Source organism: Mustela putorius, unplaced genomic scaffold (assembly GCF_011764305.1).
Source record: "Mustela putorius furo isolate JIRA1106 unplaced genomic scaffold, ASM1176430v1.1 tig00003972_pilon_pilon_pilon, whole genome shotgun sequence".
Classification (NCBI taxonomy): Eukaryota; Metazoa; Chordata; class Mammalia; order Carnivora; family Mustelidae; genus Mustela; species Mustela putorius.
The window spans coordinates 14,556,197-14,577,235 of NW_025422115.1; the positions used below are offsets into that span (position 1 = coordinate 14,556,197).

A 21,039-nucleotide genomic window follows, 5' to 3' on the forward strand; every position below is an offset into this window, starting at 1 on the left:
CTGTAACAGAAACAGCTGGAGGTAACTTCAGAGCCATACTAACATGCTATCATGAATTCCAAACTACATGCCACAATTTCTGATGCACTTGCATTCAGCAATCCTTCTAAAACATCACTGGCATATTGCACTGAACCAACCTCCCTACTTCAAAACCTGCCCCACAAATAATATGTAAATAAATTGAGTCTGTGCTAAGCCAATCAAAGAACATGAAGGCATTCACACATCAATGTCTTAAGATAAACCAAAGGACACTAAGTGCAGGAAGGTCTCACTCACCTTTACATTGTGATCCTGGATGTTATTATCAGCAATAGCTTGCAGGAATGCCTGGGAATGGTCACCCAGGGCCCGTCTGTGGGAGCAAAGTCGGGACTTACTGGCAGGAGTGCCCCCAGGAGAGCTACAATGGTCCTCATCTTTCTCTTCATTGTAGCTATAGTGGATCTGGCTGGTCTGCAGGCCTCCAGAGAAGATGGATGACTGAAGCCACTCTAGAAAATGCATATGAAAACATTAAAAAGAAACTATTCAGAAATAAATATTGAAATAAAAGATAAATGAATAGCTGATATACAAGGAGAAATTTTGTATCATTCATATTAAAGAGTCACATATAACATATTTTCAGAAACTTGCTTATAATTCCTATACCTACAGGAAAACAGGTAACATTTCTTGTTCTTTACTACATCTTAAGCATGGTGTCAAAACTCATTGTAATAGTTTCAGTACAACATTTACTTAGATATGTGGTCAAGCATGGAGCTGACAGATTCCACAGATACTGTGTGAAGACTGGGGCTTTGCATTCTAACAGGGAGAGCACGATTTGGGCAACATTTATAGAAGTAATCATTCAACTTGAACTGGGATAACTGCTACAAAGTACTACAGTAGGTATAGCATCAAGACCTCCACTATTCAAAAAGTCAGTAGAGGATGTGCTATGGAAGTGGCAACTGAGCTGAAATCTAGATAAAGACAGAAACACTGAACATCCAGGTAGAAAAACAGCACAGGAGAAGAGATCTACAAAGAAAAACATGGTCAAGGCAGGCCAATTTCCCTAGAACATTAAACCAGTAACAAAAATGAGCAACTACTAGACATATAACACAGGATCTTAGTAAGACACAGATCCTTGGGAGGCTGGAGATCCAGTGGACTATAAAGGAAACCTGTGTGTGGCATGGCCAGACCTTCAAGTACATGCTATTCCTCAGTGCAAATGTGAATGCTCATTCTAACTGCTATAATAACTAGAGTAAAGGGTTCACCAAAAAAATGAAAAGTCAGTTTGTACATTGCTACAAAGTTTTTTCAGTGACTTGTGTTATCAAAATAATCCTCTAAAACCCAAGCAATCAAGTCTAGATATACTCAACATTCTTTTACTGGAAATTTGGATGTTAGAGCATTCAGGAACATTCTCCAAAGTGCCACATTAATTCTAAAACACAAATCTGATCATGACTGTCCCTGGTTCTCCACATTTAGAACCCTACCCACCCTCCAACTCAAAGACACTGCTGTAAAGGTATCTTCTGTTGTCCTAGAGTGGATTAGGCCCCCTCCACAAGGGCCCAAAGCACCTTCTGTTCTCCTCTACTCTGACTCTTCTCATTTCCCACCCTCCTTGCTGATTTACAAGAAGCCTATCTTTCCCACAGTACAAGTCTTTGAGGGAGAGGATGAGTCTAACCCTCATCCTCTCCACCCTTAGAGGCTCTATAGGCAGCAAAATGCCCAGCATGCACACCAAAGGCTTGCTCCAGATGGCTGGGCTGACCACGTACCAAGTCCATCCTGCCCACCAACCTTCTCTCCTGACAGTGCACATATACAAGCAACTGGAAGCCCGGATTTTTTTCAACAATGCCCCTCACACACATGTGTTTCTGCCCAGGAGGTTCACATATCCAGTTTGGTGAGACTCCCAATTTCATGATTCCTCCACCCACCCCTGATGGGGCTTTCCTCCCCATCAGAACCACTTACAAATGTCTCTATTTTATCTTCTGTCACACTGCGTACTGAATTATTATACTGTCTGGCTCATCATCACACAAAAAGCACCTAAAGGCAGAGATGTATTTAATTCCATGCCTAATACACTGAGCATCTAACAAAGTAATTCATAAGTATTTATTCAATAGATGCTTGGTGGATGGTTGGTAGAGAAATCTACAAATACATAAAGACAACATTAATCCATTTACATGGAGAAATTTTATAACTTTCGGTGATTAAAAAGGTTGCAATCCTAATATATATTTGATTTGAGTCTAGTAAAAACACAGTCCTCAAACAGAATGCTATTCCCAATAGAAAGAGCCAATCCATGTCACAAGGAGATGACAGCCAAGTTGAGCCCATCTGTCACAGAAGACAAAAAAGAGCAGGCACAGGATTGATCTTCCTATGCACCTGTTAATTTCCTCTGCAGCCATGGGTCATGAGAGCAAATGAAAACCATTAACATCTATTTCTATTTAATTGGTTAAGTCTCTTAGTTTTACTATCCTTATTTTTACTCACCAACAACTACATTGATTCTTCATCTCCTATTCTAAATGGCACTTACGTCTCAGCTAAAATAACTTGCTAATCTGTTAGCAGAAAGCAAAATTTTTCTTACTGGCACATTCGATCTCAACTGGAGACAGTGGTGTGCTCATAGCTAAATAGGAAGCATGTAATCCGAGAAGCAGGCCCAGATTCCTCTCTGTGTCTATCAGAGGCGAAGAGAGACTTCCCAGATCTGGTATGGTAACAACTTCTTGGTCAGGCTTGGAAAGATAAATTTCATCATCAGTCTGAGAAAATAGGGTTAAATATAAACATAAAACCATAAAGAGCTTCAGCTTATATCGCTAAATAAGACAAAGTTCCATCAGGAAGAGAAGCAGGTGCTCCAGACACCCTCTTTCTACATGCTATTACAGTAAGCTCATGCTGCTGCCAAAATAACAGAAGATATAAACCACGTACACCTTACAAAGCAGACAGTAAACGCACAGGTCTACTGGTGTAAAACCAAAGCTCAGATAAACAAGTTAGTTAGAGAATTCCTTACAAAAATCAAGTAGAAGTTTCCAGAGTGACTGTATAACAATACTTCAGAAAATATACTGAATTGTTACATGCATAAAAAACCCAAGAAAGACAAAAATATGACAAGGATTGCTGTGGGTAGTGAACTGTGACTACATAAGTGGAAGAAATATATTGATGCTAACAAAAAGGAAACCCAATCAGAAAGAGTTCAAATGAAAATAAACTTTGCTAGTCATTCCAGATAATAATTTACAAGCAAAGTCAATCTTTCCCTTCATGAATGCTTTAAGTACTACTACCCAAGTGGCGCTTAATAAATTTTATTACTTCTGGATCCATGCCTGGAAAAACAATCCCAATACATAAATTCCAAAGGTCATGCATATATAGGACACATTTCTATTCTAAAGAATTATGCTATTAGATAGTTCTTCCCAAAAAATGTATCTCAAGATGGTAAGCCATTTCAAATTTCTACATAAGCTTATAATGAAATTGTGAAGACCAACGGTTAATAACCTCTTTTTTGTGTGTGGAAAATTGTCCACATTTCTAATAATTTAACAATTTTTAAAATAATTTTTCAAGACCAGTCCTTCATAAATCTTAACATGAATAAATGTAAAATAAAAAAAAAAAACCTCTAAAGGATCTTCACTTGTGTCACTTAATGACATCTACCCCACCAAAAGGCTCAGTTATCAGTACTTCAGGACAAAAACCACCTATCACAAATATACAGGGAGGGTCTGCCCTGATGTCCACCATGATGCCTACTGCACTCAGTCTCACCTCCAGATACTGGCCAACACAGAATGCGTGCATCGATTCCCGAGTGTCTTCAAACTGCAAAGCAGCTTCCAAAGCTACCACTGGATCTTCCCCTGCAAATTGAGCTAAAACAAAAAAGGAGAAAAGCATCATTACTTCAGTGGAATTTACCTAGACACCTATAGTAGAAATGTCAAGTAGGAAATAGATCAGGCTGGTTAACTCCAATGTGAGGGTTACCAAAGTATAATGATCTTTCACCCTCTCCCAGAGCTGCTTGGGCCAACTCAGACTTGAAACAAGTTCCAACAAGTATTGAAACAAACACACACAAAAAAATGCATAATGATGAGAAATTCTTCAAATGTGCTTGAATTCACTGACAGGATAGACACTAAAGTTACCAGCAGATTAAAAGGTGTAGGGGCTGGAACAATACTCAACTAATCACTTAAGAGCCAAATGCTCTGCTCAAAATGGCATGTGCTACAACTTTTAACCATGAAGTAGAAAGTGAGGCCTTACCAAGAATACTATTTCCTGTTAATGACTGTGTCTGGAAGTCCTTTATATCATACACTTTCCCATCAATCACTGTCCAGAAGCCTCCATCTTTATTGTGGTTCTCCAAATCAGCTTTACGTATCTGTGTCACCTCCTCATTATTTCTACAGTTCTGACCTGTAAAAAATGACTCTGTATATACAGAAACCAAAATCAATGAATCAATAGATCAACAGATAAAACCACTAGAACAAATCATGCAAAAGAACTACAAACGGAACTAGACAAATCCATAAACATAATGGGAGATTAATATAACTCTTGCTATAACTAATACCACAAACAAAAATTCACTAAAGATATGGAATGATTTATAAGAAAATAACATCACCTGAGTGGTATGAATAACAAATCTGACCATATACCAAGCAATAAAGCAAATCTTAAAAATTTTAAAGAAATAAATCTACAGAGCATATACACTGACTATAATGCAGTTACATTACAAATAGGTAACAAAAATAAAATAAAAATTCTCTATTTGAGAATTATGAAATTATGAAATAAAATTCCCAGAAAAAAATCATTATGGAAAAATAATACAATGGATGATAATGAAAATACTATAGATCAATCAATACTATAGATCATACAGCTAAATATATGTTTGAGGGCATTTATACTTTTAAATATATGTAATCAGAAAAAGGAAAATCGTGGGGCGCCTGGGTGGCTCAATGGGTTAAGCCGCTGCCTTCGGCTCAGGTCATGATCTCAGGGTTCTGGGACTGAGCCCCACATCGGGCTCTCTGCTTGGCAGGGAGCCTGCTTCCTCCTCTCTCTCTGCCTGCTTCTCTACCTACTTGTGATCTCTATCTGTCAAATTAATTAATTAATTAATTTTTAAAAAAAGAAAAAGGAAAATCTAAAAAGCAAATAAATTAATAAATATCAAATCAGTAAAATTTTATGAATGCATAATGGGGTGAAAGATAGGAGAGGGTAGGGAAGGGAAGGGAAAAAATAAAGGAAGGGAGGAAGAGAGGCAGGAGGGAAGTAGGAAATCTCCTCGGTCATTTTTAGAGTACTAAGACACTAACTCAATGTTTGAACAGAAAATGACATTATGATTTCCTTACTAAAAAAAGTTCTGTTCATTAACAGGTAATATCTGTCAAAATGTTTTAAAGAGATATGCTTTAAAATGATTCAACCATTCATTCAATAAATCAATAAGATAAGTGCAGGAGAGGCTAATGATGTGAATATTTCTAAATCCAGGTTCATTATCCTATTCTGCCTACTTTTATCTGTGTTCTCATAGTGCTACTACTCATTTCTCTAAAAGTCAGAAAAATATCAGATTAAACCTTAAGAAAGAAGAAATAATAAAGACCAGTGTGGCATCAGCATAAAGACAGACATTTAGATCAATGGAATAGAATACAGAGCTCAGACATAATCCTCACATATATGTATGGTCAAATGATTTCATACAAGAGTGCCAAAACCACTCAATGGGGAAAGGACAATCTTTTCCATAATGGCACTAGGATAACTGAATATCCAAGTGCAAACAAGTAAAGTTGGACCCTTACCTTATACTATACCCAAAAATTAACTCAAAATAGATCAAAGAGCTAAATAAAGTGCTAAAACTACAAAATATCAAACTCTTAGGGAAAAAAAAAACAAAACAGGAGAAAACTTTCATTACATAGGATTTGGCAATGATGTCTTAGACAAGACACCAAAAGCAAAGGCAACAAAATAAAAAATAGGTGAGTTGGACTTCATCAAAATAAACATCACAGGACACTATAAGATGAATGAAAACAGATTAGCAAGTTATTTCAGCTGAGACGTAAGTGCCATTTAGAATAGGAGATGAAGAATCAACGTAGTTGTTGGTGAGTAAAAATAAGAATAGTGTAAATAATGGGCCAAGTTTGTTAAAACTGGACTTGTTTCACAAGTGAATTAGTCCTGATTTGGCTATCTCTGTAAATGAGGGTTATTTTAGAGAGAAAAATTGTTTTAGTAACACACCTTTATGGATGTTAAATTCTAGATTTGATTGTCTTTAAATGTTTACCTAAGCTAAACAATTTGAGGTAAACTTCAGAGAAGTTGTACAATAGCTTCTTTAGTCGATCTTACTGTTTTGTGGGGAAGTTAGCAGACCCCACGGCACATGATGAAACAACTGGAATAATGAAATTGCCTAAAAGCCAGCATACCACATACCATAGGATTAACTATGGACTTGTGGAGATAATGGATGACCCCACTTTCTTTATGAGTGGATTGAATGATCCATGGGGGACTCCCCTTATCTCTTGACAAGTTTTCTCACTTGCCAGTGATCCTCTGTAATCAGGATATTGTTAAGGTTGGACCACTCAAAGGTCTTCTTACTGGTTTCATCCCTTAGTCATATTTATCCTAGAGGCCACCTCTGTTGAGGTGCAATTGCAAACAGATGCTTTAGCTAAGCATAGAACAGCCCTCATAAAAGGAGCCTCAAAGCTTACTATGGAACAGCCCTCCTATAAAAGAGCCTCAAAGCTCACTATGGGACAGTCCTTGACTGTAATGATGTCACATCAGGTCCAGATTTGTCTTAGAAGCCAAAGGCCACCAATGGATGATGGAGGCCAACTAATTAAATATTGGGCTATACTTACAGATATGCCAGAAATAATACTTAAAACTTGTCAAACTTTAAACCTAGTTACCTGTATGCCTGAACCTGACCACTGTACTTCTTTCTCTATAGAGCAAAAAAGGTTATTGATCTTGCTTACTCTATTTGTCCAGATTTAAGATGCCCCTGTTAAAAATACGAATGACAGTTGGTTTTCTGATGACAGTAGTTTTCATAGAAAAAAATAAGAAACGCTAGGTATGCCATAGTGCTCACTAGCACTTTGCAATTGCCAAAGCCTAAGAATTAACATTTATACTGACCCCAAATATGCTTTCCTGGTACTACATGCCCATGGAGCTATTTGGAAGGAAAGGGGATTGCTATCAAGCCATAACTCCCCAATCAAATATGGGCCTAAGTTACGAAACCCTCCTTACCGCTATACTAAGGATGATATATATCAAATCTGGGATACATATCTGTGGCTTACACCCACGATTGGAAGGCTCAGTCAAAAGGCAGTTTATGCTGGGATCAAAGAAATCATACGAGTGATACTTGGGCAAAGAACGCACGATATCTGGGATGGCTATCACTAGAAATGCGTTCCCAAATAATAGTACTCTAGGCTACTGACTGGTTTGCTACTGACTGGGCAAGGCGACCTGGCATTAGATGGCCAGCTACAAATGGAACCCACTGGATATGGGGAACCAACCTGTGGCCCTGGCTTCCTCCAGGGTGGATAGGTCGCTGTACTTTAGGATTTGCCTGGATTCATGGGCGCATTACTAAAACCATTACAACTCCAGCTAATCTCCCCAACTTGAAACAAAGGTGGACACGATCTGTTTTTAAATGGTATGATCACTTAGCATCCATTTTTGTTCCGTCTGCGGGACTAGAGGATGTCATGCAGCATGTAGAAGCCCTTAATAAATATACTACAAAAGCACTCAATGATCCACTAAATGACATCTCCCTACTTAATACCGAAGTGTCACAGATACGCAAGGCAGTCCTACAAAATAGGATGGCCTTAGATGTCCTGACAGCAGCCCAGGGTGGCACATGTGCAATTATCAAGACAGAATGTTGTGTGTATATCCCAGACTATCACAAAAATGTCACAGGACTAATAAAAGACATGAATGCCCAAATTAAGGCCCTACAAGATCCTTCTCTCTCTCTCAGTGAATGGTTAAGTTCCTGGTTTGAAGGAGGACTATGGCCAAATCTCCTTTTCGGGCTTCTCATTCTTATCGCCTTATTAACCTTAATATGTTGCTTTGTTCCATGTTTCTCTACTTGGTGCCGCGACTCCATTGCTACAATGACTACACCACGACAGACGATCCTTGTCGCGCGCGAGGACGCCTCTTCACTGTCAGCGCTGGATTCAGCTGCCTCCACCTTTCGTAACTCCCTTATACATTCCTACCCTGATCAATATTGACCCCAGTAGGTAGGGACAGCTCTACGCCCCTATTCAGCACGAAGAAGTTACAGAAGATGAGACCTTCCACCTTCAACCACCTTAAAGATTTAAGAGACAAAGTTGTTCAGGGGGGAATGAAGGAGCAGGAGGCTGGCTGAGGACAAAGCAAAAGCTGGCGCCTTGCACCCCCCCTTCACCCGCTCCCCTCCATATGTGTAGCATTCCTCAGGCACCCCTGACTGCCATAAAATGATAAATAGTTAACGTGCAGAGATCACAGTCCTGCAAGGTAGGAGTCTCCCTTGGTTTGCAAATGTCCTTGAGATTTACAACAAAGAAGTTACCTTATCAATAGCCCTAATGTCACCCTCCCCTCCATAAAAAAACCGAAGGAGGCGGAGGTAGAAGGAAAAGTAAATAAAGTTAAATTTCTTCTAAACCTAAATCTCATTAACAAGGATGCTTGATAGCAGGAATGTAACATTCCACCAGGAGACTCCCAATTGTCTTTACTTGATAGTAACCAGGCCTTCAATATCCTGATAGTGCTTTTTTCGCCTGCGTGGGCTAACCGGCCAGTTCTGCTTCTGTAAGATTGCTTTGTCTGCTTTCGCGCGCGGGGTCCCCTGACGCCAAGTATGCCTGTTCAAACTGTCAATCAATCAGCTCAGCCCCACCCGAAACTTGTTTGTACCTGTCTATAAAAACCCTGCACCAACCCAGCTCTGGACCTCTCGGCGTTATCGGCAACGAGGGGCGCAGAGGTTCAGGTTCGAACCTGCAATAAACGACCCTTGCTGCTTGGCTTTGACTCACGTCTCTGGTGGTCTTTTAAGGTGGGGGTAATATTCAGTTGGCATTTCAAGAATGCTTAAACAACTAAATTGTTAAGGGGTCATCCCTGTACAACAAAATGATAAAGAGAAGCAGAGGAGCAGCAACTACACAAGACCAGAGAGGGGAATCTTTCAGGAGATGGTCCTGCCAACATTTCATTTCTTCATCTGGATGGATGTTAAATGATTTTCTCTGTGATCAATCACAAGAGCTATTTTCTGTACTTTTGAGTGTGTGCTACATTTCACAATTTACTAAAAGGTTTTTAAATGAGTGAGTTTGAACTGCTAATTGCATTAAATGCCCTCAACCATACAGAAGGTAGACAAAAGTAACATTTAAATTCACAAAAGTAGAAGAATGGTGCTTAAAATATTGGTGATATAAAAAATTAAAAACTATGCTCAATATCCTAATGTTATTTTCTTCACCACACTTGTTACTTTTTATCTGAAACTCCTATGGTACAAGATGACAGTTTACAATGGGAGAAGAAAAAGCCCACCTTGCTTGAGCTTTCCTATAAAATCAAAGTTGGACCCCAACTTCAACTGTATTTTATGAGTCCAGGAAATTAGAACCATATACAGTATGGTAACGTACACTTAGATTCAAAAATGTCAAAGCTAGATTCCTTGAGAAGACAAGTTCTATTCCAATTTGGTAAGCATTATAGACCACACCTATAGGGAAGTGCTCAGCTGACTATGGGAATTCCATAACTCAGTAATGTCAGATAGAAACAAGAATAAATGAAACAAGATGGGATTGGGAGGGAGACAAACCATAAGTGACTCTTAATCTCACAAAACAAACTGAGGGTTGCTGGGGGGAGGGGGGTTAGGAGAAGGGGGGTGGGGTTATGGACATTGGGGAGGGTATGTGCTATGGTGAGTGCTATGAAGTGTGTAAACCTGGCGATTCACAGACCTGTACCCCTGGGGATAAAAATATATGTTCATAAAAAATAAAAAATTAAAAAAAAAAAGAAAGAAAGAAATGAGTTTAGAAAGTCATCCCATATTGATGTCTGCCTCCAAAGCCAGACCACATCTAATCATTTCAACAGTAACTTCTGGAGACACCACCCAAGAAAGGGCTTTCCAGAACTTTCTAAAATAGTTCATTTCTGAAAGTAACAACCATTATTAAGAGAAATATATATATATATTTTTTAAATTTTATTTATTTATTTGACAGAGAGAGAGATCACAAGTAGGCAGAGAGGCAGGCAGAGACCAGGTGGGAGGGGGGAGCGGGGAGCAGGCTCCCCGCTGAGCAGAGCGCCCAATGCGGGGCTCAATCCCAGGACACTGAGACCATGACCTGAGGCGAAGGCAGAGGCTTAACCCACTGAGCCACCCAGGTGCCAAAAAGAAAAGTATTTCTTAAATATAACTTAAATCTCTTCTGATTTGGATTATCTTCATTTTCTACTTACACTGCCATCAATGAAAATGGCAAATAATTGGTCTCTCTTTGTGAAGTATTCTTTTAAATAAAAAGGCAAGAATAGGTTAGATTAAGATAAAACTTTTCTGAATAGAAGTTCTTCTTTTTTTAAGATTTTATTTATTTCTTTGTCAGAGAGAGAGAGAGAGAGAAAGAGCACAGGCAGGGGGAACAGCAGGCAGAGGGAACAGCAGGCAGAGGGAGAAACAGGCTTCCCCGTGAGCAAGGAGCTAGATGTGGACTCGATCCCAGGACTCTGGGATCATGACCTGAGCTGAAAGCAGACACTTAACTACTGAGCCACCCTGCGTCCCCTGAATAGAAGCTCTGTATGTTAAGATGCCATACCCATGATGCCAGGCCAGGCTAATTCTTCATGGTCATCCCTTTCCTTTCCTGGTGCCAGGTGGTTGAACCGATCCAGATGTTCCAACAAGCCACCCAGCAAAGGGACAGCTCCAGCCTCCTGCATGAGACCAGCATTTTTACTGAGCAGAAGCACTATAGAAACTACTAGTTCTGGAAGGAGGACACCTACATTTTAAAAGAAAGGAAAAAAGCATTAAAATTTAAATATAAATAAATAAATATAAATATAAATATAAATATAATGTAAGATATATTAAATACAATATATCCTATTAAACCACTTCATAAGCTCATTCTGTGTTTAAATTCTGATAAAACACAAAATAAGGAATGTTTGACTTTTAGCGTATTTCTACAGGATTATTTTGTCTTTCATCTTGAAAGAACAGAAAAAGGTATCAAACAAAACCCTCTAAGTTACAAGAATGCTTTCCAAAAACACTGTTTTAACAAAAGTATTAACTAGAGTCTTTTGTTCAGAAAATTGTTTCCAGAAAACGAAGTTTACTATCAGAAAAAAAGCACTCAATAAAAATGTTCTACTGTCACAAAATTAACTTGAAAACATATTAAGCAACAAAGGAATTTATTAAGGTCCTGAAAGGAGCAACTAACTTCTATGCTGCTGAAATAACATTAGACAATTACTAATGGCCTCATTATTGAAATGTTAATAATGGCGGTATGACTCTAAATCACCGATTACATTTATATTGACACAATTCCTGCACCAGGTTGCTTAACAACAGAATCGTGAAGTGAAAAAAGAAAAGGAGAAAGGCCAACAGGACTAGAAAAAGTATGGGGCAAAGGCATGCAGGTTTATCAGCAAAGGATAAATTTTAAGTCTCATCAATCTCTGAAAATAAATACATGTCTAAAGGGAGGATATAAAAAAGGTACCAGTAAAGTCCCCTTCCACAATGCAGGCCACCTCTGCAAAGTGCCGCCAGCTGGTGGAAGCAATGCTGGCTGCCACAGGCAGTATATCACCAATGTGTGTGCACAAAAGAGCTGTGTACTTCTTCAGTAACGAACCGACACCCATAAGCTCAGGACCTCAAAGAAAGATTAAAAATTTTCCATTTTTACCATTAAAATTTACTTTGTAAATAAACTGCATTGCTTCAATATTCCACCCTCATCTATACACCTTTTACTTATAATAATTATCTCAAACAGAAGCTATTAAGCCTTAATCCCTGGCTCTTTTTATATCACATAGTTTGAGAAACAAGTGAATTTGGTTGTCAATTTTTATACACTGTACTACATAATACCTAGAAACTTTGGGTGTATAAATACTAAAGTCATAGTTTATAGACTTTATAGTTTAAATCTTATATCCACTACATACAAACGTTATCAAATTTCAAGTCTTAACACTTGCAAATAACTCCCAATGAACAAAGTTAGGCATTTTTCAATCTCACAAAATCTTTAACTTTTCTTCCTACGTGGCTCTTAATGGCTTTTCAGTCCCTGTAACTTTAAGTCTTTGAGATGGGCACCTCTTTCAGACTCTAAGTTTATCTATTTCAACCTGAAATTTTCTATGATCTACAAATGCCTAACTCTTTCAGGAACTAAAATATTTCAAACAAGGGTGCCTGGGTGGCTCAGTCATTAAAATATTTCAAACAAAAGCAGCAGACCTTTCCATCCTTAACAGAGAAAGCCAACTTATGGAGAGCCACCTACTACCTATATCATGCACAGAGCTGAGCAGTTACATATCATCCTATTTTAATCCTCATAGGCACCCTCAGATGTAATTGCAATTCCACAGATAAGCAACATACAGCACCCAGTTAGCTTGGGCCCATGTCCAGCAGCTAATAAACCAGCTATAACTGAGACCCAGTCTTCCTCCAATGCTGATTCATTCCATGCATCACACCTACTGGCTGTCCAGTGTGACATACCAATACTGTTGCTACTTGGTTCTCATATTATGTCAGTATCTAACATCCCATAACAGATACTTACAGTAAGTCTGATAAATCTTCTATAAAACTAATATGAACATAATGAATACTATTTTTGATGCCCAAAGAACTTAAATATTAAGACAGTGAAAAAAAATACTGGTAAGTCTAATACTCATAAAAAAAAAAGTGGATGCAAAATGAAGTCCCCCTAAATTGGTGTAAGATTTAACAGTATAAGAACTACACATCTGGGAATGTAAAATAAGCATGTCAAAAAGCCTAAATTAGAAAGCCAAATACAAACAAGATATTTTAATTTTAATCAACTTACTAGAAATATCTGAAGTCTGACCAATACTTTCTCCTGGATAAAGTTTACTGATAAGTAGGCGCTGAAAGCGCAGCAACAAATCCAATGAAGCAGTTCTTTCACGACTATGTTGCTCAAAGTCCAGACATGATGAAATCCGACGGGCAACATCTTTCAATCTGGCTATTGTCTGAGAAGCAATGTTTCTATGGAGGGGAAAGAGGATTGCAAAATTAAAGAAGTTATGTCTCTTTTTTAAAAAAGTATTAAGAAATCACAACATAAACTACAATCAGAAATATAGGTCATACACCCAGGTGACCTACAGTTGGCTTCCTTCCCCAAATACGTGTCACATGTGTCTGCAATAAACACGACCTCAGTTAAAACTGAGCAGAGAAGTACAGAATTTACAAAAGAAATAATGACACCCTTTGCTTTACAATACACTCCTAAGAGCTGTGTGGAATGGTCCAAGATGATAGAAAACTCTTGTACAAAGCTTTGAGGAAAAAAAAAAAACCTGTATCATTTTTGTCCAAAGCTGCATTTCACATAAAGACATGACACTATTCTTAAAGACATGATTCACTCGTCATTTCTGCATCTGCCTCACAAATCTGCCTTGAGACCTATTCAGGTAAGTAATCTAGGTGGGCAAAGCAGGGAGTATCCAGGACTCTGAAAGTACAGGAAGAAAGACTAAGGTGGGTACAAACAGGCCAGGTCAGGATAACAGATGCTTGCAGAATACTGCAGCAAGGAAGGGAGCAAAGGCTCCACTTCCAACTGTGGGATCTGACTTGAACCACAAACTGTAAGTTAATAAGGTAAAAAAGGAAGAAATGTGAAACAAGAGAAGGAAGGGGAATGGACACTGCAAGTGATAGAGTGCCAGGCTGCTGAGACTAGATTTCACAATGTTCAGCCGCTAAAACTTCCAAACGGGAATATATCTTACTTGTGCTTGAGGAAGGTAAGCTTGGTAAGAATGTGAAGGTATTAGAGGGGACATGGAACACCAGGTAACACTCTGCTACCTAGAGACAGTCCCAGCAACAGTTGAACCAGGCCTGATCCCTGGTACTAAGAACAGAAGGAAGTTGGTTAGTGGAGGAAAAGAAACAAAGTAGAACCTACTTCTGGGCTGGTGTCAAGTAGCTCCATCACATCAACCCCATCCCAGCCAGGTAAGTGAGGACTAGCTAGCTGACACCAAGCACTGCCACTGAGCAGGTGAATCTGGGATCTCCGGCATTCTATCACCTGCCGCGTCCATTCCCCTTCATTCTCTTGTCGTGACTTGATTCTCTGCCCTTACTCCTTTGCAAGGTGCTCATGGAACCAGAACATTTTGCTACTGTTGTAAATGGACCTTTTGGAACTCATATTTCTTCCCTTTTTGCCCTATTTAACTGATGGTTTGTGGCTCAAGTCAGATCCCACAGTAGAAAAAAATAGGTCTAGAATCCAGGTTTTATCCTATACAAGAAGGAGCAAAAGACATATAAAATATAATAAAAATTTTAACTCATTTCCTTAATAAAATTCAGAACCATAATTATAATGTGTAATTCTGACAGAGTTCACAAGTTTAAAAAATTTTCATAGCTCTTGATTTTCAAATATAAATGCTTTTCTGTGGCTTCCTGACAGCTTAAGACTGAAGAGTTACTCTGAAATCTGTTTCATGGCTTATTCTTGGCAAGCTGCAATTCCTTCAACCTGCTTTCCAAGGAATAAAGTACACTAAATGACTATAATCTCTTCCACTTTTAGACTATTTTTCAACACTGCATCAGCTAAGTCAATACACTAAGCTACCTTTAGTCACACTTAAGCTAAGAAAATTAAATGTCAAAGTCTTCCTCTACAGTGGGAGAGGCACATTATCCACACTTATGAAAGAAAAGAGCCTGGATTATTGGCACTCTGTAATAAGAAAGGTGTTGATGCATCTTCCTTTCTCTATTTTCCAAAAACTTTTCTAAGATGTTGTTTACTTCCACGCTTAGTTTTTGTTTTGTGTTTTTTTAAGTAGGTATATCTTTATTACAAAACTGCTGGGGAGCAATTCCTTCCTGCATGCCAAAGGTTCAGAAGACAAACTATAAGAGTGGTCTAGAAAGTACTGTCCAACAGTAACATAATGCCAGGGAGCCACATATGTTATTTAAAAGGTTCTGCCAGGGGCACCTGGTGGCTTGGTCGGTTAAGCATCCAACTCTTGCTCTCAGCTCAGGTATTGATATCAGGGTCATGAGTTCAAGTCCCGTGTTGGGCTCCACATTGGGCATGGTGACTAATTTAAAAAATAATAATAATAAATAAAAAATAATAAATCAGGGACGCCCGGGTGGCTCAGTTGGTTGGACAACTGCCTTCGGCCCAGGTCATGATCCCAGAGTCCCAGGATCGAGTCCCACATCGGACTCCCAGCTCCATGGGGAGTCTGCTTCTCCCTCTGACCTTCTCCTTGCTCATGCTCTCTCTCACTGTCTCTCTTTCAAATAAATAAATAAAAATCTTAAATAATAATAATAATAATAATAATAAATCAATAAATAAAAAGTTCTGCCAGTCACATTAATAAAGATAAATTAATAAAGATTAATAAATCTTTAATAAAGATAAAAAGATAAAAAGAAACAAAAAACCAGTATTAATAATGTATTTATCCAAATACACTGAAAATATTACTTCAACATAAAATCTAAACCCCAAGAAAAAGTATTAAAATATTTTTTATTAGTTTTCTCAGTTAAGTCTTCAAAGGCCAAAAAAAAATTAAATTTATATGGCCCAGCTAACCCAAACATACTTAAGTTTTAACACAGTTGAATCAGATCTACGTTTTTAAATTTGTGTTTTAATAAATAAATAATAATCAAGAATTCAGTTAAAATAACTGAATTTTAATTAAGAACAAATAAAAATTCAATGTCTCACCTATATTTGACACATTTCAAGTGCTAATCAGCCAAATGTGGCAAGTAACCATGAGACTGTACAGCAAAAGGCACAGGTGGGTAAAACAGACAGGTGTCTCCACACTGATGAACAAACAGTCTGAGCAACCTACTTTAGGCTGAAGTCAGGGAACCCCGCACTCACTCTCTGCCAGAGACAGCAGGGTACCAGACACAGCTTCCTTAGCCAAGGATGAAGCATTCAAGAACTCAAAAAAGTTCTTCTCAAAATACATGCTTAATGCTTTAAAACTTCTGCATAGAACTTTACCTTTTAATTACACAACACTAAACAACCATTCTCATCTGATCCTTAATTTACTGTAAACACTACTCCTGATAGTACTCCTCCACAATGAAGAGAGTTTCACTTGCCAATTTTATACAAGCAGTTGCAACTGAAATTTTCTAAGAACAAATTCCAAGCTCTTTCCACTACCACCAATTACACTGAGTTAATTCATTTATAATTTGTTGTACTCAAGATCAGAATGTAGGAGATATTATCAGTAAACAATAATTAAAAAAAAAAGAAAAAGTGTTTTTTTAATTAGACTTTACTAAAACCTATGTAAAGAACTAGCTCTATAACTTCCTCTTAAAAGTTCAGTGTGCCCAGTAAATTCTGGTGCTTCCATATAGAAAGCAGGCTGCCTCAACACCAGCAGCATACCAGGTGGTAACCTGCCACTCTTCTAGATATGTGGGCAGAGCTCCCTGCTCTCTTGGACTTAGCTGCTTAAGCCAATATTCCAGAGCTGTACTTTCTCTATGTGGAGAAAATGAAACAAACCAGGAGCCAAGTTTACACAGACAGCTTTGTTAGAGGGAAAACAGTTTTCAATTGTCTAACAAATGCCTTTCAGAAATCACCTTGATATTTTTTTTTATCTTTTTGATTTGAATGACACTGAAACACTGGTTGACAAGTTTCACCAAGAAGTGTATGATCACTTCAACCTAAAGTTTCTATGTCTATATTCTGACTCTAGTTAATTCTTATCTACTCCTGATAGAGCCTTCAGAAATAATGTTCACCATTCTTTTATTTCAGCTTCTAAATTAAAAGTTGTCTTAGAAAGTAATACACATAAATCTGTGATATACACAATGAGGCAATGATATGTTTTAAAAGAAATAACTCTACCACAATGATTTTCATTTGCATCTACTGTTTACTAAGCAGAATAAGAATCTTTTTCTGTCTCATACACTCCAATTTTCTCTTGTGTGAAAATCTTTAGAATCTCTAGTTCTATCTCACACACTCCAACCTCTCCTCTATCTATGAAAAGTTTGCTCTTGAGACAGTGCGGCGGTTCCTCAAAAAAGTTAAAAATAGAATTACCTTATAATCCAGCAATCATACTACTGGATTATTTACCCAAAGAATATAAAAACATTAATTCAAAGGGATATAGGCCCCCCCTATGTTTATAGCAGCATTATTTACAATAGCCAAATTATGGAAGCAGCTCAAGTGTCCATCAATGATGAACAGATAAAGAAGATATATATACACACACACAAGCAATATTGGTTCAGCCATAAAAAAAAGAAATCTTGCCTTTTACAATGACATGAATGGAGCTAGAGAGTACAATGCAAAGGAAAATAAGTCAGATAGAAAAAGACAAATACCATATGACCTCACTCGTATGTGGAATTTAAGAAGACAAATGAGCAGAAGGCAGGGGGGAGACAGACAAACCAAGAAACAGATCTTTAATTAGAGAACAAACTGATGGTTACTAGAGGAAAAGGGGCAGGGGGGCAAGGAGGATTGGTTAAACAAGTGACAGAAATTAAGGAGTGTACTTGTAATGAGCACACGGTAGTTTACAAAACAGTTGAATTACTATATTCTAATTAGTATATTGTACACCTGGAACTAATATATAACATTGTAAGTTAACTAACTGGAGTTAAAATTAAAATTAAAAAAAAAAAAAAAAAGTCTGCTCTTTATCCCAAAACCTATCTAGGGAACTTTCAGAGTATTTCCTCAATACCCAAACACACTTTTGAGACCCTAGTGCTAGATCTCACTATCTTACTGTGAAAACCAATAATCCTCCTGTTAAAATATATCTAATACTATTTACCTAAGAAGCTGTTGTATGAGTTGAACCAAAGGCAAACACTGTTTTCCAGAAGATTCATAGATCCCTGTATTAATAAGATCCTTATCCAATGGAGTCCTACTTCTGTGAAATGTTGAGGCACTGGCTTCTTGTTCATCAATTTCTTTTTCTTTCTGTGCTTCTTTTTTGGCTTCTATATCCTGTAATTCATAAAACAGAACTGGTTACCAGTTACCTTAGAAGCAAGTGTGAAGGCACCCTGGACCAAGCCCTGATCCCACAGTCTAGATGTCCCAGCCTCTGTGCACTAACTCACAAACCACCTGATGACACTGGTCCATGCCCACTTCTCTGAAATCCCATTACTCAGGTGCCCAGTTTCTAAACACACTACTTGTCCTAAAAATCCAATGGCCAGGGTGCCATTGCTGATGGTCTCCACCTTCCTTTTGTGAAGTCCCTGAAATCTTTATTCCTGATCTCAAAAATACCCAATACAATCGGCCCCTTACATGCACAGTCTATCTGTTTTGCAAACATGAACCAAGAACCCAAGAATGAGAGGATATATTCCAAATGAGACATGTGTTCAGAATACAAAAAATTCTTACAACTCAACAATTAAAAGATAAATAAACCAATTTAAAATAAGCAAAGGATTTGAAGAGACGTATCTTCAAAGAAGATATATAAATGGCTACTAAGCACATGAAAAGATGCTCCACATCATTAATCATCAGAGAAATTTACACCATTAGGATGGCTATAATAGAAAAGTTGGACAATAGCAAGCATTAACAAGGATGTGAAAAACTAGAACTCTCTAATATTCCTACTGGGAATATAAAATGGCACAGCCACTTAAGAAAAAATACGGCCATTCTTCGAAACATTAAACACAGAGTTACCATAAAACTCAACAACTCCATTCCTAGGCATACAGTTATAAGAAAAAAAATTTGTCCACACAAAAATCTATATACAAATGTTCATAATAGCAGTTTCATAATAACTTAAAAGTAGAGACAACTGGGGGCGCCTGGGTGGCTCAGTGGGTTAAAGCCTCTGCCTTCAGCTCGGGTCATGATCCCAGGGTCCTGGGATTACACACTGCCCTGGGTTCCCTCCTCAGCGAGGAATCTGCTTCTCTCTCTCCCTCTGCCTGCACCTCACCCTGTTTGTACTCTCTGTCAAATAAATAAATAAATCTTAAAAAACAACAAAAAAAAAGTGCATGCTTTTGACCCAGCATAATTTCATTTCCAGAACCTGTTCCTATTTATCATTCTTATATTCAATGACTTATTATCTATAAGAATATAATTAATAATTTATAGTAGTAAAAATATCTAGAACTTAAATTGTCAATAATAGGTTGTTAAAAAAAAAAACAGCAATAAGAAGGAATTCCCTTTCCATATGACAGACTTCTCCAAAGCAACAGAACAAATGGATATAATAAAATATTCAAAATAGAAGACATGGCAACCTCATGAGTAAAAAAGATGCAAACTGATATATCATTGAGACTAATGATAGCACCATAATCAGTATTATTAGTAAACATCTGCATCTTTAAAAATCTGGAAGACTTTACACCAAAACTATTAACAATGAAATGGGTACATTAACAATTCCTAAATGATGAGATTTTTGTTTATTCCTTTTTGTAGCTTCATAACAATTTTAAATTAAACGGCCATTAGTTATCTTATGTTAGGCATCTTAATTAGTATATAGATCATAATCTATATATCTCTGTAGCCTCTCTACCCCCAGCAACACTTTTCCTCCAACACCCCCCCCAAAGTCCTTCCCTTTCTCCAACAGGAAGTGAAGAATAAACATTTGCTAACTAAATTAATGGGTTCTAGAGTTCAATGTCAGTTATGAGTTGTCTCCCTCTCAATGTTCATCTTATTTTTCCTTCCCTTCCCCTATGTTCATGTGTTTCTTAAATTCCACATGTGAGTGAAATCATACAATATTTGTCCCTCTCTGACTGACTTATTTTGCTTAGCATAACAACCTCTAGTTCCACTCACATCATTGCAACTGGCAAGATTACGTTCTTTTGATGGCTGAGTAATATTTTGTTGTGTGTATATATCTTTATCTATTCATCTGTTGATGAACATCTGGGCTCTTTCTATGGTTCAGCTATTGTAGACACTGCTGCTGTAAACACTGGGGTACATGTGCCCCTTCAAGTCACTATGTCTGTGTCCTTTGTATAAACACCTAATAGTGCAATTGCTGGGTTGTAGGGTACCTCTATTTTTAACTTTTTAAGGAGCCACCACACTGTTTTCCAGAGTGGCTGTACCAGTTTGCATTCCTACCAACAATGTAAGAGGGCTCTCCTTCCTCCACATCTTCATCAGTAACTGTTGTTTCCTAAGTTGTTAATTTTAGCCATCCTGACTGGTGTGAGGTGGTGTCCTACTGTGGTTTTGATTTGTATTTTACTGACGCTGAGTGATACTGAGTTTTTCCTATGTCTGGCAACCATCTGTATGTCTTTTTGGAGAAACATCTGTTGAGGGGAGATAGGTGGAAGGGATAACTGGGTGATGGGCATTAAGGAGGGTACTTAATGTAAAAAGCAGTGGGTATTATATGCAACTGATGAACACTGAACTCTACCTCTGAAACTAATAA

At 37.8% G+C, this 21,039-nt stretch overlaps 1 protein-coding gene across 11 annotated transcripts in view; it reads right to left on the reverse strand.

The window, feature by feature from the left end:
• HERC2 (HECT and RLD domain containing E3 ubiquitin protein ligase 2) overlaps positions 1–21,039 on the reverse strand; it is a 237,729-nt gene that overhangs the window by 120,313 nt on the left and 96,377 nt on the right. For 9 of the 11 annotated variants that reach the window (XR_006603900.1, XR_006603901.1, XM_045070659.1 and 6 more), the window contains exons 20-27: positions 18,400–18,578; positions 13,347–13,531; positions 11,988–12,143; positions 11,064–11,249; positions 4,360–4,530; positions 3,856–3,959; positions 2,645–2,822; positions 283–497 (exon numbers count right to left, since the gene is read on the reverse strand). Coding sequence is in view for 9 of the 11 variants with exons in the window: in XM_045070659.1 (XP_044926594.1) it covers positions 283–497; positions 2,645–2,822; positions 3,856–3,959; positions 4,360–4,530; positions 11,064–11,249; positions 11,988–12,143; positions 13,347–13,531; positions 18,400–18,578 (1,374 nt within the window). In the remaining 2 variants the exon portion in view is untranslated. The remainder of the gene's footprint in view (positions 1–282; positions 498–2,644; positions 2,823–3,855; positions 3,960–4,359; positions 4,531–11,063; positions 11,250–11,987; positions 12,144–13,346; positions 13,532–18,399; positions 18,579–21,039) is intronic. The other 2 variants (XM_045070655.1, XM_045070656.1) reach the window with 2 other exon arrangements.